Source organism: Narcine bancroftii, chromosome 3, assembly GCF_036971445.1.
Source record: "Narcine bancroftii isolate sNarBan1 chromosome 3, sNarBan1.hap1, whole genome shotgun sequence".
Classification (NCBI taxonomy): Eukaryota; Metazoa; Chordata; class Chondrichthyes; order Torpediniformes; family Narcinidae; genus Narcine; species Narcine bancroftii.
In genome coordinates, this window is record NC_091471.1 from 12,681,911 (window position 1) to 12,699,617 (window position 17,707).

At 44.1% G+C, this 17,707-nt stretch overlaps 1 protein-coding gene and 1 long non-coding RNA gene across 2 annotated transcripts in view; one reads left to right on the plus strand and one right to left on the minus strand.

Moving 5' to 3' along the window:
• LOC138756976 (uncharacterized) overlaps positions 1–16,638 on the plus strand; it is a 39,343-nt gene extending 22,705 nt beyond the window's left edge. The window contains exon 2 of the long non-coding RNA XR_011353252.1: positions 16,354–16,638. This is a non-coding gene — a long non-coding RNA (uncharacterized lncRNA). The remainder of the gene's footprint in view (positions 1–16,353) is intronic.
• LOC138756974 (dedicator of cytokinesis protein 2-like) overlaps positions 1–17,707 on the minus strand; it is a 1,510,503-nt gene that overhangs the window by 962,913 nt on the left and 529,883 nt on the right. The window contains 2 exon segments of the mRNA XM_069923500.1: positions 12,378–12,448; positions 16,245–16,356. Coding sequence (XP_069779601.1) covers positions 12,378–12,448; positions 16,245–16,356 — 183 coding nt within the window.

Consider the following 17,707-nt stretch of genomic DNA (forward strand, 5'->3'; position numbering starts at 1 on the left):
CCGGCAATGCACTCCAGTCACCCACCACTCTCTGTGTAAAAAACCTACTCTGACATCTCCCGTGAACACTCCTCCCCTCACCGTAGAGATGTTGGGCATTGTCGCCCAAGGCAAAAGGTGCTGGTTGTCCACCCTATCTCCGTCACTCATAATCGTACATGCATAGATCCATAGAACAGTACTTCAGCCCTTCCAGTTCATGCTGAACCATTATTCTGCTCAGTCCCATTGACCTGCACCTGGACCATCGCCCTTCCTGCCCCTCGCACCTTCCTTGTGCACTCATCTGCCATTTCTCTGACTTTAGATTCAGATCTCAGATTTGACAAGAGCACAAACAACATCACATACAACCCTGGGATTCTTTTTTTCTGCGGGGGAGGCAGAATTACCACTTATTTGTAGTGCAAAATAACTGATCACTGTAAACAAATAAAAAACTATGAACAGATAACGAATGTAACAAACTGACTGTAATACAGAGAGAATTTTTTAAAAATCAATAAAATGCTTAAGTAAGAGTCCTTAAATGAGCCCCTGATTGAGTTTGTCATTGAGGAGTCTGATGACGGAGGGTAACAGCTGTTCCTGAACCTGGTGGTGCGAGTCTTGTGGCACCTGCACCTCTTTCCTGATGGTAGCAGTGGGAACAGAACGTGTACTGGGTGGTGTGGATCCTTTATGATCGCTTCTGCACTCTGATAGCAGTGTTCCCTGTCTATGTTCTCAATAGTGGGGAAGGTCTTGGCCTGTGTCCATTACCTTTTTCAGGGCTTTATGGTCAGGGCTATTGGTGTACCCACAGCAACACCATCTCTTAACTGCAGCACATTATCAGGCCATTTAGCCCATGAGTTCCACATTGGTACATCATTCAGCAAAGCACCCACTCAATACTCTCTATCGAACATAACATGCTCTGCCCCTACCCATCTTGTGTTTTCCACCTTCTCGCGGAAGACCAGCATTGGTATTCTCCCTGAAGTGCACCCTGAGGCAATGTGCTCCCACCTCCCTCAAATCCGGAGGTTCCTGCTGAGTTTTTCAGTGGGTTTATCAATTCTTTTTTTTTTACAGAGAGTTGTGGGTGCCTGGAATGCCTTGCCAGGGATGGTGGTGGAGGCGGAAACACTTGGGGCATTTTAGAAATTCTTCAACAGGCACATGGAGGCAAGAAAAATAGTGGGTTACGAGGTAGGGTTTCACATTTTATTTTTAGACGTAGAGCACGGTATTAGGCCCTTTCAGTCTTAGAGCTTGTGCCGTCCAATTAGACCCAATTCAGCTACACCCCCATTATGTTTCTGAATGGTGGGAGGAAATCAAAGCACCTGGAAGAAACCCACGTACACATGGGGAGAACGTTCAAACTCCATGCAGACAGTGTGGGATTCAAACCTGATCGCTGGCACTGTAACTGCATTGCTCTAACCGTGCTGCCCCTTTAGATGTGAGTAAATAAGTTGGCAAAACATCGAATGCCGAAGGGCCTGCACTGTGCTGAGGGTTCTATGTCCTGGAACTGGGAAAGAGAGAAACTTGAGGATGGCAAAAGAAATGGATGGGACAAATCTTTGATAGGGTGAGGTCAAAGTTGCTATAGATTTAAGCTATTGATGATACCATCAACCCCGAAGGCTTTGTAAGCAGCGTATTGCCACAGCAACACAGCCTTCATCCAATCTAAAGGTATAGGTTCCATTATTGTCACATAATACTACATTTAGAATGTAACATATATTAAATTACTTAACTTTTTCTACTGTAGGGAAGAGAGTCGCCATTTTTTCCAGCGCCCTTCACCGAAATGAGGCCCCAGTGAGGGATAAACTTATAATTCCTGATTTACAAGACCAGCGCTCTAGCCATTGAGCGATCGGAGCCTGGATGAATCATCTAGTCAGGGGTGCACTGGTGCTTGCTGGAGCGCCACTCTGGCATCTCATGGAGCCTCTCTGGGCACCTCATGGGGCCACTCTGTGAATCTCATGGGGCCACACCAGGAACCTCAAGGGACCTCAAGGCACCTCCTTGTCACCAATTTTGGTGAGGTATGGCACCTAAAAATTTAGCACTGCACCCCTGGACCTAGTTAAAAGTGGGGTTGTTCATTGATAAATGGATGACACTCCATTCAACTTGCAACTCCTTGAGCAAATGCACCAGTTCACGTCTGAATGGCACAAGACCCAGACAATTTTGGACATGGGCTAATGTGCGGCAAGTAATGATAGGACCACAAAATTGGTAGGCTGTTATGGAAGTCCTGGCTCAGGAGTAAAACATGGGACCTGTCAGACCAAACTTCCTTCAAATCAATCGATCATGAGTGCTTCTCCACAAATCATTTCTCCTCACCCTGTCTCAGAACGCCCAGATCTCCCTTATTCAAACACCCAACCTTGCCAAAATGATCTTAGTCTGATTGAACTCCCACGGCACCTGTGGCTCGCTTGAGGCAAGAGGGATTTAAAAAAAAAAGAAAATTAAAGTTAAATAAAGGAAACATCCGAAAAGAAAATAAGAAGTGTTGTTGAGGTTAATTGAAGGGGTTTGGAATTGACCTGTGGAGGCATCGTAATCAGAAGGAGGTGAATTCAGGGCAGCAGGATGCAGAGTTACACGGAGAAGCAATAAACAGACTGGAGAAGATATTAATTTCAACAGGATGACATATCACAACAAAAAGTGCACAAATTGGTCTGAGAAGACTAGAAAATAAAAATCTTCAGGCAGAGCTGCACCAGGTTCGATATAAAGTAATTAGGTCACGGTCTTTCAAAAATCCTGTGTTAAGCATGCAAATGTTCTATCAAATGATACGTGACTTAACTGTAAATATCCTTTATCCCATTATGCCTTTTGCATTTGCTCGATATTAAGATGACCTCATTCACCTTGTTGCTTCCAACTGACGTGGCCCAGCTGACGATGCAGTTTTGGATAAGCATAACAAGTTGGATCCATTGTTTCGTTTTTAACCTGAACCACAGATTAAATAAGGATGCCAAAATGGTGAAAAGCTTGGGGGAGTTGAGCAAAAACAATGATAGGTTAGGAGTAGTTTGATAGATGGTCGGATTGCGTGGGATTCAGGGTGAGCTGGCTAACAGGGATCAGTGCTTGGTCCCCTGTTGCTTGTCATCTATAGAAGCGACTCGGATAAGACTATAGTGGGCTTCGTTAGTAAGTTTGGAGATGACAGCAAAATTGGTGGTATTGTGAACAATGAAAAAGGTGATTTGAGATCACGACACAATCTGGATGAACTGGGAAAGTGGGCCAAGGAATGGCAAATGGAGTTGAACTCAAAGCAGTGCAATGTGTTGCATTTTCTGGAGATGTGTGGTGGGAAGTATGCTGACCTCCTGCATTACAGTCTGGTATGGGGACACCAATGCTCCTGAGCAGAAAGCCAGCAAATTGTAGTTGGCATAGTCCAGGACATCACAGGAAAAACTACCTACTAAAAATACTTACATGGCAGGGGAGAATCGGTAGTCAGGATGGTCAATCCCCCATGACGAGGCTATCCTATGCACTTTGGGTGTGCTAAACCTGCAATGTCCCCAAATGCAGGATACTCAAATTATTGGGATGGCACGGTTGGTGAAGCAATTCGTGCAATACCTTTACAGCACCAGCGATTGGGATCGGGGGTTCAAGTCCTGCACTGCCTGTAAGGAGTTTGTACTTTCTCCCCATGCTTGCGTGGGTTTTCCACGGAGACTCCAGTTTCCTCCCATCATTTATTGGGTGTCAATTGGGCGGTACAGACTCGTGGGCCGAAAGGGTCTGTTACTGTGCTGTATGTCTAAATTTAAATTTAAAAAACTCTCCCCTCCATCAAGAACATCTAGAGGGAAAACTGCCGTAGGAGAGCAACAGGATCTACATCAACCAGCACAAGCTCTTTTCTCACCGAGACAATGAGGAAAGAGGTATAGACACAACCAGGTTCATTCCTCCACCATTATACACCTCAACAACAAACTCAATCAGGGTCTCATTTAAGGGTTCTTTGCAATTTATGATCTTTTTTCTCTCTGTATTGCACAGTCAGTTTTCTTACATTTATTTATTTGTGCACGTTGAGTTCATTTTTTGGGAAAATTTTGGTAATTCTTCCTCGCCACAGGAAAAGGAGTCTCAGGGTTGTATGTGATGTCATGTATGTACTCTGACAATAAATCTGAAATCTGGTAGGTTAAACTAGGGCAGGACTTGCACAGTGAACGGTTGGGCCCTGGAGAGCATGGGTGCAGATAACAAGTCTGTAGCTCCATGAAGGTGTTAAATTCTAATCATAGATCAGGCAAATAGTCATAGTCTTTTCCCCAGGATATAAACAGAGCATAGATTGAAGATGAGAGAGGAAACCATTGAAGGGAAATGAGAGGCACCTTCTTCACCGAGAAGGTGGTAGTGGATATATGGAATGAGTTTGCAAAGGGTGTAGGGTGCAATCATTAATGTTTAAAGAACATTTGGGCAAGTACATGTTTTGGAAAGATTGAGAGAGATATAGGCCCAATGTCAGCAAACAGGATTAGCTTGGGTAGACGTCTTGATCGGTGTGAACGAGTTGGGCTGGGAGGATTATGGGTCAACTGCACACAAATTGGAGTAATTTGGGTAATTACATGCTGTAAAACTCAATGATTCTCTGGGATTATGTGCTAGACTGTGTGAGGAACAGAGGGTATCATACTCCAGGTCGAGGATGGAGGTTGCAGGGTTGAGTGTGGGCACAACGAATGTTATATCCATCCACCACAGAGAGTTAAGAAGACTGCGGCTAGATTGGAGATGGGGATGTTGTGTTGTGCCGACACTCGGCCAATAAGGGAGGGGGTGGCTCCTGATCGGGGGGTGAGTCAAATTAAAGGTAATATCCGTGGTAGACTGCTGACCAACAGAGCAGAGGAACAGGTACTTCGGTCCATGTGTCTGTGCCGAACATAATGTCCAAGTTAAACTAAAAATCTTCTGCCCTTTATCCCCTTCATATTCAAGTGTCTATCTCGAAGCCTCTTAAACAAAACTGCTTCCACCTCTATTCCTGGTAGACTTTTCCAGGCATCTACCACACTCTGTGTAAAATATTTGCCCTTCAAACCTCCCTTAAGCGTTTTCCCTCTCACCTTAAGAATATGTCATTGAGTGTGTTATACTTTTGCTTTGACAAATGATTCTGACTATGAGAGGCATTGGAAGGATGCAAATACTTGGTTGGGTAGTGTTCTAATTAGAGCTCGAGTTGATGCTGTTCCCAAGTTGGGAATGGGAAACCGAACATAATACCCACTGCGGGCAGCAGGAGGCACTGTTCCCTGCTTTGAAGGGGTCACAGAGTCAAATAGTGAGGGAGCATGGAAACAGGCCCATTGACTCAAATTGGGGTATTTGGGCGGAATAGGCCTGTAATTAGGCCCTGTTACCATATTGTCTGTCTACATTTTTTTTTAAAGTACAAATTTTAAAAATGATGACTATATCCTCATTGAAATGTCAGTTAACTTTTTTTTATACAGCATAAACTTTGTAAAAACAAAGTTGATGCTAGATGAAAACACTTGTGATGTACAATTTACCAGGAAATCCCGGGAGGTTCCCCTTGCAATGGAATCAGATTCTTCACTCCAATGCTGGTGTCTTATTCTGGCCCTTATTCTGCACAACCCATACTGGGTCTGAACTGTGAGCCAATCTGTGGGTGCGTCGATGTTTCAGTAATATTTCAGTGAGCCCCAACCACTCCTGCAAGTGCATAGCAAGAGAGAACAAAAATCTATAAGAGTCCTGAAATGAGTCCCTGATTAAGTTTGTCGTTGAGGAGTCTGATGGTGGAGGGGTAGCAGCTGTTCCTGAACCTGGTGGCGTGAGTCTTGTGGCACCAAGACCTCTTTCCTGATGGTTGCAGCGACCTCTGTAAACCCGTAAGTACCTATGTAAACCTACTCAACAATAATCAAATATTTCCCAACCTCACACCAACAACCCTCTATATTTCTTACATCCATGTGCCTCTCTAAGAGTCATTTGAATGTCCCTATTGCACCAGCCTCCACCACCCACCCCAACAATCGACTTAGTCTTTGTAACGCACAACACAGGGAAAGCCATATAATCTGTTCCTAACTACCGCTACTGAAATGACATTTATTCCTTTGGTCTCACTCTGTCAGAGATATTTCCTTGGTTCAACCCATCCATTCCCCACCTTCGCTGGTACAGAAAACTAATTTGTTTTCTCTCTTTCTCCAAAGGCTCTGGTCCTGAAACATTAATTCTGCTTTTTTCTTCTCATTACAAATGCTAATTAACCTAATGAATTGTTTCTAGAATTTTATTTCGGAGTTCCAGCAATTTTTTTTTATGTAATATTTTTTATTTAATTTAAGAGGGTCGTGAGCTCTTGAAATCACTTTCAAATGCCGCTCCAGGGAAATTAGGCATTCAGATGAGTGTAACTAATTGGATCAGCACTTGCCTATCAGACTCCTTGAATCTATTCTGCTTTTCTTCAATATTATGACTGACTTCAACCTCAGCACCATTTTCTTGCACGATCCCCATATCCGCTGATGGCAGCACAGTTAGTGCGGTAGTTAGTGCAACGTTATTACAGTGCCTTTTCATGGCTTGGTTCAGCATCATGCTGAAGAAGATTGAAAAGAGGGTTGGTGCGAGAACGCAGCCTTGCTTCACGCCGTTGTCAATGGAGAAGGGTTTAGAGAGCTCATTGCTGTATCTGACTCGACCTTGTTGGTTTTCGTGCAGTTGGATAATCATGTTGAGGAACTTTGGGGGACATCCGATGCGCTCTAGTATTTGCCAAAGCCCTTTCCTGCTCACGGTGTCGAAGGCTTTGGTGAGGTCAACAAAGGTGATGTAGAGTCCTTTGTTTTGTTCTCTGCACTTTTCTTGGAGCTGTCTGAGGGCAAAGACCATGTCAGTAGTTCCTCTGTTTGCGCGAAAGCCGCACTGTGATTCTGGGAGAATATTCTCGGCGACACTAGGTATTATTCTATTTAGTAGAATCCTAGCGAAGATTTTCACCACACGGATGGCAGTCTCTTCAATCTGAGGCGCCTGCAAGCTCACACCAAGACTCAAGAGAAACTTGTCCGTGAACTACTCTTTGCAGACGATGCCGCTTTAGTTGCCCATTCAGAGCCAGCTCTTCAGCGCTTGACGTCCTGCTTTGCGGAAACTGCCAAAATGTTTGGCCTGGAAGTCAGCCTGAAGAAAACTGAGGTCCTCCATCAGCCAGCTCCCCACCATGACTACCAGCCCCCCCACATCTCCATCGGGCACACAAAACTCAAAACAGTCAACCAGTTTACCTATCTCGGCTGCACCATTTCATCAGATGCAAGGATCGACAATGAGATAGACAACAGACTCGCCAAGGCAAATAGCGCCTTTGGAAGACTACACAAAAGAGTCTGGAAAAACAACCAACTGAAAAACCTCACAAAGATAAGCGTATACAGAGCCGTTGTCATACCCACACTCCTGTTCGGCTCTGAATCATGGGTCCTCTACCGGCATCACCTACGGCTCCTAGAACGCTTCTACCAGCGTTGTCTCCACTCCATCCTCAACATCCATTGGAGCGCTTTCATCCCTAACGTCGAAGTTCTCGAGATGGCAGAGGTCGACAGCATCGAGTCCACGCTGCTGAAGATCCAGCTGCGCTGGGTGGGTCACGTCTCCAGAATGGAGGACCATCGCCTTCCCAAGATCGTGTTATATGGCGAGCTCTCCACTGGCCACCATGACAGAGGTTCACCAAAGAAAAGGTACAAGGACTGCCTAAAGAAATCTCTTGGTGCCTGCCACATTGACCACCGCCAGTGGGCTGATATCGCCTCAAACCGTGCATCTTGGCGCCTCACAGTTTGGCGGGCAGCAACCTCCTTTGAAGAAGACCGCAGAGCCCACCTCACTGACAAAAGGCAAAGGAGGAAAAACCCAACACCCAACCCCAACCAACCAATTTTCCCCTGCAGCCGCTGCAACCGTGTCTGCCTGTCCCGCATCGGACTTGTCAGCCACAAACGAGCCTGCAGCTGACGTGGACTTTTACCCCCTCCATAAATCTTCATCCGCGAAGCCAAGCCAAAGAAGAAGGATTACAGTGCCAGTGGCCCGGGTTCAAATCCACTGCTGTCCGTAAGGCAATTGCATGCTCTCCCTGTGTGGAGTTTATCGGTTTCCTCCACCCGCTTCGCTTTCCTCCCACATTCCAAAGTCCTACGGGATCAGTACGTGAATTGGGTGTATTTGGGTGGTGTGGACTCATGGGCTTCTCTCAACTACATCTCTACACTAAATTAAATCTGAAAAAAGTTTAAAATTTTTAAAGTTAAACTTTCAAAATTTGGACATATTTGAGCTGCTCAAATATATCTAATTGGCCTACAACATTTCCAACGGTGGGAGGAAACTGGAGCCCCCGGGGAAAACCCACACAGAGACGGGTAGAATGTACAAACTCTTTACAGACAGTGCGGGATTCGAACTCCCTGGTCCCGAATGCTGGTTGTTGCTGTAACAGCAATGCGCTAACTGCTACATTGACTGTTCCTTCCCCCTTTGCTAACAGCGTCTCCCTTAATTTCTAGAATCTGTTTTGAATGAGATCAATGACTGAGCCTCCACTCTGTTCAAAACATCCAGCACCTGAGTGAAAAAAAAATTAGAATTGTGGTGTCCCACAGCTCGGAAAAAAGCCCTTTGGCCCAACTGGTCCATGCTGATCAAACTGGTCCCATTCCCTCTGCTTCGGCCCATATCCCTCTAATGTTTTCCTCTCCATGTACTTGTCTTAATTATTTTTTTTAAATACTACAATTTGTCTCGTCTCTACTGGACATTGGCTGAGTGCAGGCAAAAGAGACTACTCAAAAGACATCTTGGACAAGTTGGGGTTGGATCACATGTTACTGTGCTGTAAAACCCGACAGCTCCAGAAGCGAAGGAAATAATCAAAATGTGAAAGAAAGAATCCGACACTATTTTAAGTATTTCTTCAAGCACTCTACCTCATGCAACACTCAAGCTGTGAAGTTTGATGGTTCGAGTGAAATAAGAAAGCCTGCGGATGCTGTGATTGTAGTAAATACACAAGTGTGCTGGAGAAACTCAGCAGGTCCTACAGCTTCCAAAGGAGGAAGGCAACGATATAGAACTAACATTTCGGGCGTGATGTACGTTTAGTTTTTATGCTTGTTTGGCTTTCGCAAAAAAAAATCAAGTTATGCTCAAAATGATAATCAAGCTGTCGATTTGTTTAGTGCTAAACCTGGAAATGGAATGAAAAGGTTGGTAAATGATGGGGACGGAAGTGAAAATGCAAGTTTTTTGAATCCAACCACACTGGGATAGCAATGACATTAGTGGGAAAGACGGGAAAGGGATCCAAAGGGAGAACTTCCCCTCTCTGCTTTCTGCAGGGATTGCTTCCTCCGGGATAATCGCACCTACTACAAGAGTATTATCGTCTGATTGGACAAGTACAACCCGATGAAACAGCGTCCTGGTGCAAACCATTGCAGACACACAACCTGACATAACATCCACACATTCGGCAAATTTCAGTCCCTTGCATGGATTCCATCTGGTCTCCCACTGCCTAGACAAATGTTCTGATGGACCCCAAACACAGTCTACCCTCCATCAGGCTCACGAATGAAAAATCCCATTCCAAATGGCTTAAAGGACGGTTAAAGCCTGTCGGGCGTCAGGCTTCTTAGTGCTGTAACGTTGCTCTTGCTTGATGCTAAATTGACCTTTCTTTTCATTGCAATCCAACACTCGAGAATTGTGTTCTTTCGCAGCTATGCGTCTGGTCGTAGGAGGACCCTTCTCATTACACAAGGTAGTAAAAACACAGAAATGCTGGTGGAAATCAGCAGGTCTCGCAGCTGCTAAATATTTTCTAACAAATAAACTTATCTTGTCCTGCTTTTAAGGATAATCATACTGGACAACAGATTTTTTTCCAAAAGGTTTGCTTCCTGAAAAAAAAAACATTGGGGTTGATGTCCCCAATAGATGAAGTCTCCAACTTCAAGCTGAACACAAAGATCATTTCAGATGTGCTGCTTCATGTAGGAAGTTGGAGAAACATGCAATTGACTTTTATTGAATCAATAATGCTTAGTTGCATTAATAATGCTGACACATTGTATGCATTTAATGAGATATTTCTGCTGAATTGACTCTTCCTGAAGACAATAAATGCTGTTGTGAACTACAATCATTATACTGTTGCCTGAAGAACGTGCAACAACATGCATTCTACGTGCATGTAAGCTGGTTTTATAGCCGGTCTGCGTCTGTCCTAACTAAGCATACCCAGGCCTAAAACAATATTTGCATAGCAAGTGCACTGAGTGCATGTCCAGGCATGGTTGACTGACCAAAACAGCTTGCTTCGTGTGGGCAATACACAAGTAGACTTAAAATATGAAAGGAAATCACAAAATTAGGTTATATCTAAATGAGTGACATACGATCGGAAAATGTATATTTCGTGATTAGCTGCCCACAATCTATAAAATATACCCAAAAGTGTTCAGGAGGCAAAATCTTCGAAAAAGGATGGGGGAAATTCATATTCTTTATATCATACTCTGGATTTATTATTCAGATAAACTTGACTGTCCGTCATGGGTAAATCTGGAAGTTAAATCAGTCGAGAAATTTTCAATAGTTTCCCTATTGGGAGCTGCCATTCCTTTTTTACTGACCAAGGTTAGTAAATTGATAACTAATCTTATACCCGGGCACACATTCAGGCTATGGTTTCACTTCCAGAGTACTGGCTTTATTTTACCTAATTATTTTTTTCAGTGAATGATCGAGCATTTTATTTTTGGAAGGCCAAGGTTTCGGGATCTGTTCACGGAAGGAAGGTTATCTTAGGGCCTTTGAGCAACTTTCAAACAAATACGGTCTGCCTAATTTACATTTGTTTAGATATTTTCAAATTAGACATTCTTTGAGGACAGTTTTAGCTAATTTTCCCCTGCTGTAATCAGTCGGATATGGTTGATGCTCTTTGTTTGTTTGAACCCCATTCATAAGGATTGAATACCAATCATACATGTTATTAAAATTGGGACCAGCCTCGACTGAAAGATTTATAGGGCGTGGGAGCAGGAACTCAAAAAAGTATTTTCCTGCAGAGATGTGGGAAAAGATTCTCAACCTAGTTGAATGTGTGCTCAGCCCTCCCTTTTTCAATTTAAGGTAGAGTCCAAGGACAAGCTTGCCCATATTTTTCCTAATTTTAATCCAATCTGTCACAAGGAGCTTCATTGATCCGTATGTTTTGGTCCTGTCCAGTTCTGGAAAGATATTGGTCCTCTTTCAGCAATCCTTGCAATTGATTTCCAACCAAATCCCTTAATTGCTCTTTTTGGAATTTTGGGAGCAGGATGCAGGTCGTTGGCTGGCTGCCGCTCATCGGATGATCACTTTTACCACCCTGATGGCTAGGAGAGCAATTCTTCTTAAACAGAAGGGCCTCATTGAATGGCATGGTTTTCTCAAACCGTGCCCTAGAGAAAATTAGAAGTGTTACATTAAATTTGAAGAAACTTGGTTCCCATTCACACAATATTTTTGTACGATATAATTTCCAACATTTTCTCTGATTTATTGTCCCTTACTGTTACCATTAGGTTCCTCTTTTGGATGAGGCTTCTTACATTTGATGAACACTGATCTGAGGCTTTCCAGTTTCGAGTTTGCTCTCCTTCATTAGATTAATACAAGGGTTTTACTATAATATGATTGATTTTCTTTGCTTTTTTTTCTCTTTGGGTCTGGGGAGATGAAGATACTATTATTGAAGATACTGATTGTTGTAATTTTTTTAATTATGTATCCTTATTCTGCCTGCCCATTGGTTATTGTATATTTAAATTAATAAAAAGATTGAAAAATAAAGGAAGCAAAATCTTCATTGTCGTCCAGTGTTCTCAACATTATCCTTTGGATGCCGGTGTTGTAACTGTACAGGAACAACTTGGGTCAAGGTGAAACAAATTCTGGAGTGCGGTCCCCAATACCACAGCTGGGATGTTGTCTGGTCCCATAGCCTTTCCTAATCCTGGTCTCCAGGCTACCAGATGAATTAATGAATGAACCACCCCTTTCAGAGAAGATGGTGAAAGATGACAAACATGTTTGATCATTTTTTTTTCCCCAACCTACTGCAATTGTTAAAACCCCTCAAATGATGTTAATTCAGGAAAGCAGTTGGCACTGAAGTTCAGGGATCTGCGATGCCCCTCCAGAACAGTATTGCATCATGGGATATCACACTTCAAGGTAACCATCACTTAAGAGTACCCTACCTCAGTAAGACAGGATCAAACATCGTGGCAACATCTTGAAGGACTGTCGGCAAGTACTTGAGGGAAGCTCCCTGCAATGGGAAGAGAAAGGGAAAATGATTAGGTAATGAGACATCAGGACCGCAGGCTGGTCATAACACAGAAAGTAATCATTCAGCCCAACAGGCCCCATAGTAGTCATCCCTCCTGACCCATTCCCCCTCACTTTATTTCCCTGCAACAACCTCCCCCAGTATCCCTCTTTCCTTCATTCCTCATGTCTCCTTTTCTCCATCTCCCCATGGCTTCCCTTCTTTCTCTTGTTGGAGACTATCTTTCTTCGCACTTTCCCCTCTCCCTCATCACTTTTCAACTTCATTCAGATTTCAGATTTACAGTCAGAGTACACACATCCAACCTGACATTCGATTTCCTGCACGCCGGGACGGTACTAATGAAGACTGTGGTCCAGAGGTGAGGAAATCAAAGATCCAATTACACAGTAGGGGTATTGAGTTCAGGTCTTGGAGTTTGCTGATCAATTTTGAGGGGATTCCAAACTGCAGTCGATAAATGTGATGAATGTGTTTTGCTGTCCAGGTTTTCCAGGGCTTTGTGTAGAGCCAGTGAGATGGAATCCACTGTAGATTTGTTGCTGCAATAGGCGAACTAGAACGTATCCATGTTGCCACTCAGTCAAAAGCTGATATGCTTCAACATCAGCCTTTCAAATCACTTCATTAGTGTTGATGTGAGTGCCTCTGTTCAAGTCATTTAGGCAGGCTATCACACTCTTCTTGGACACCGATATGATTTATGCCTGTTTGAAACAGTTGGGTACCATGCTCTGCTGGTGTGAAATGTTGAAGATCCCCATGAATACGTTGGTAAGTTAGTCAGCACAGAGTTTTAATACTTGGACAGGTACTCCATCCGGACCAGATGCTTTCCTTGGATTCGCTCTCCTGAAGGCAGCCCGCTTGTCATCCTCAGATATGGACTGGAGAGGGTCATCAAGGGACATGGGGCTGCACTGTGGTGGTTCTTTCTTGGTGTCCTGGTCACACCAGGCACAGAGGTTCGCCAGGGGTTAAAACTTTGCCATCTCCCACCTCACCGGATTTTGTTGGGTTCCCATTTTCATCTGGAAATTCCACCGCCCAGGAGATGGTTTTCCACAGGAGGTACCTGCTCCTTCTATAATGATCTGGATCTCTGGACTTAAATTATTCTGTTCCGTCTCTTAACTGGTTCCAGATTTCATTGCTCATCCAGGGCATCTGGTTGGAGAAAACCCTGAATGATTTAGTGACGATACATTAATCCACGGCAGTTTTAATAAAGTCTGTGGCTGCTCTGATGTAATCATTCAGATCCTCACTGAGTTCTTCAACACTGCCCACTCCGCTGACTCCAGGAAGTCCTGCAACCCAGCATCCTTGGCGTAGGTGCGGCACCGTTGGTGTAGGTGCGGCACCGTTCGTGTAGAGGCAGCACCAGTGGCGTAGGGGTGGCATTGTAGGCATTGCAGTTAGCGCAAAGCTTTTACAGTGCCAGTGATCAGGACTGGGATTTGAATCCCGCAGTGTCTGGAAGGAGTTTGTATGTTCTCCCCACATCTGCATGAGTTTCCTCCGGGGGGGGAAGGTGGGTCTAATTTCCTCCTGCCATTCAAAAACGTACTGAGGGTTGTTGGTTAATTGGGTGTAAATTGAGCAGCACGGACTCATGGGCCAAAATGGCCCATGCTGTATGTCTAAATTTAAATTAAAAAAATTAAATTTAAATTTGACTATTCTTCTACCCTCCCATCTGAATCCACCTGTTATCTCTTACATGTCTCCTGTAGTCACTGAAAAGACCAGCTGAGTTCCTCCAGCATTTTGGTGTGTTTTTAACCTCTTACCTGTTCGCCTGTACTCCTCCCTCTTCTGCTTCCTTCCTCCTCTTCTCCTTCCCCCTACCCCCAACTTTTTATTCAGACATCTGCCTCAGTTTTGTCACTCCCGCAGAAGGGCTCAGGCCCGAAACATCGACTGCCATTTACTTCCCATGGATGCTGCGAGACCTGCTAAGTTTCTCCTGCACGTTGGTGTATTTTAGACGAAAAAGGGCCATTTAACCCATGGTGTCAGTGTTAGCTCTCTACCAGAGAGCCATACTGGCCCCTTCTCCAATGCTTTGCAAATTTTTCATTCTCACCGAAGACTTCAAGGGGACCTGCCGTCAACGCATCAGCAAACAGAAAATACCAGAAACACTCAGCTGTGGGAAGAGAATCAAGAGATGGTATTTCAGTTCCAGGATCATTCAGAATAACCGTTCTTATGCAGGATCTTCAATCTGAAGCGTTAACTCTTGTTTCTCACCCTACAGGTAGGTGTTGCCTGACCAGCTGAGTGTTTCTGGCATTTTCTGCTTTATTTTAGATTTCCCTTGTCTTTTAAAAAAAAATATTTGTATTGAGTTTGATAAAAAAGCCTATTAATCCATTAATCTAATCAATGGGATAAACTATATAAATTGTAAATCAAAAACATAACCATAATTCATTTCTTCACTTAATCTTATCCAAAAAATTAAGTCTAGGATTGGATTGAATTCACAATTTCTTCATAATATATTGTGGCGACCCACTTACCTGCAAGTGAACCAGCTCCCAAAATGGCAGACGTGTTGTGGAAAAAGTGGAAAATTAGCCTGCATTCAACACAGGTTTTTATCTGGGCTGATGACATCAGCCCATGTGACAGAAGCAGTGATGCATATAAACCCAGTAGGCGAGCCTGGAGGAGTCAGTCTTGCAACTAGACTCCATGATGTTTGCATCAGCTTCCCTGCTTATACCTTAACTTGGCAACGTGTTCAGCTATTCCACCATGTGTTTATTGATGTATCACAGTTCGGCGGGCAGCTTCTCCTTTGGAGAAGATCGCAGAGCCCACCTCACTGACAAAAGACAAAGGAGGAAAAACCCAACACCCAACCCCAACCAACCAATTTTCCCTTGCAACCGCTGCAACCGTTTCTGCCTGTCCCGCATCGGACTTGTCAGCCACAAACGAGCCTGCAGCAAACGTGGACAAATCCCCTCCATAAACCTTCGTCCGCGAAGCCAAGCCAAAGAAGATACTGATGTCTATAGTAGCTTTGTGACAGTATCAAAATTAATATTGAAATAAAAAGGATAATCCCCCATAAAGGGGGAGATGAAGAAAAAAACACTATACAAACCTCAGTCAAAAATATAATTTCTTTTAAGGGAAGGTAAGTTATAAATAAAATTCCCTTATAAAATGAAAGGGAATTTATACTTCTCAGATGTTACTTTTATGTTCTGTATTATGATCAATGTTTACAATTCCCAATTAAACTCAAATTGGTCTATGATATCTGTAAAGAAAAAGCCTTGTAATCTATTTTGGATTTTATTTACATTTCCAGTGTCGGCAGACAAGTGGCAGTACGGTTAGCGCAGCAGTTAATGCATTGCTGTTACAGTGCCAGCGGCCCAGGTTCGAAATTATGAGGAGTTTCCTTTCACCGTTCAAAATGTATGGGGGGGGGCGTAGGGGGGCTAGCTGTTGGTCAATTGGAGGTTATTGGGCAGCACGGGCTCATGGGCCTAAAAGGCCTGTTACCGTGCTGTGCGTCTAAATTTAGGGGTGGCACACTTAGAGTGGCAGATATCGCCAGCACCTATTACCCGGGTTCGAATCAGGCGTCTGCGTGGGATTCCTCCAGGTGCTCTGCTTTCATCCCACCCTTCAAAAACATACTGAGGATTGTAGGTTAATTGGGTGAAGTTGGGAAGCACAGGCTCATGGGCCAAAAGAGTCTCAATTTTTAAAAAAATTAAAAGTCCACTTCAGATCCCCTCATGTTTACCTGCATTAATAAAGTGTTGCCTTCCTGTGTTGACTTCATCAGGGTGTTGAACTTCTCGAGCAGGGTTTGCACAGAGTCTTGATATTCCTTCTTTTCCTTTCCCTCATAGAGCCTAAAAAAGCCAACAGTTGATCAACTTTTACCATCATTAATGTCCATCATTGATGAGGTCTGTTCAGCCACACCGGGAGGGTGAGCAAGATAATCAAGGATCAATTGCCCGCAATGCCCAAGATCATCCATGATCTTACTAAATGGCAGAGCAAGCTCGACGGCTCAGATGACTGACTCCTGCTCCTATTTCTTATGCTCTTGTGTTTGCGTGCCATCCAGGCAGTCAACCCATGCTTACGTACGGCAGATAATCCAACAATAAAGAAAAGTGCAGAGTTCAGAGTTATTTACAAATTCTGCTCAAGTGGAAGAATATGCTCGGAGTCTTCCTGAATCTTGACCTTTAGTAATTACCATGGGCTGGATGCAAAGAACTATCTTTTTTGTTTCACTCTTTTTTTAATTGTAACTTCATCATTGAGATGGAAAAATTTGGCGATGTATTTTTTTTCCATTATCTTTTTGATGTTTGAATTGTTATCTTAGTTATAATTAAATAATTATTTGCTTTTTTTTAAATTACCTTACATATTGAATATACCAAGGGAGTTGGGAGGGGTGGGAGATGTGGATTTCTGCGGGATCTTTGGTGACAAGCTGTATAATGGAGGGAGTTAGTGTTATATTAGAAAACACCTATTGGGAGGGTTTTTGTTTCTATACTGTTATAGGTATCAACTTGTATAGATATATCCTTTGGTATTAATTGCTTTTCACTTTTTTCTTCTTTTGGATTGCTAGAGGAGATGTGGGTGGATACACTGGTTTTTGTTGGATAAGGAGGAGACCTGCAGGACAGGGTTAGGGAGAGGTAAGGGAAGAGAAGGGGTAAGGGAGAGGGGAAGGATAAAAAAGAGGGTAAGGGTAAGGGAGAGGGGGAAGGGAGAGGGAAGTGAAGGGGGAAGGGAGAAGGGCGAGGGTAAGGGAGAGGGGTAGGGGAGAGGGGAAGGTTAAGGGAGAGAGGGAGGTGTAGGGGCGAGGGCAAGGGGAAAGAAAGGCGAGGGGGAAGCGGAAGGTAAGGAGTAAGGGCGAGAGTAAGGGAGAGGAGGAGGTATAGGGTAGAGGGGAAGGGGAAAGGAAAGGGTGAAGGGGAAGGAGTAAGGGAGAGGAAAAGGGAGAGGGGAAGGGTAAGGGAGAGGGGGAGGTGTAGGGAAGAAGGGAAGGGGAAAGGGAAGAGAAGGGGTAAGGGAGAGGGGAAGGGTAAAAAAGAGGGTAAGGGTAAGGGAGAGGGGGAAGGGAGAGGGAAGTGAAGGGGGAAGGGAGAAGGGCGAGGGTAAGGGAGAGGGGTAGGGGAGAGGGGAAGGTTAAGGGAGAGAGGGAGGTGTAGGGGAGAGGGCAAGGGGAAAGAA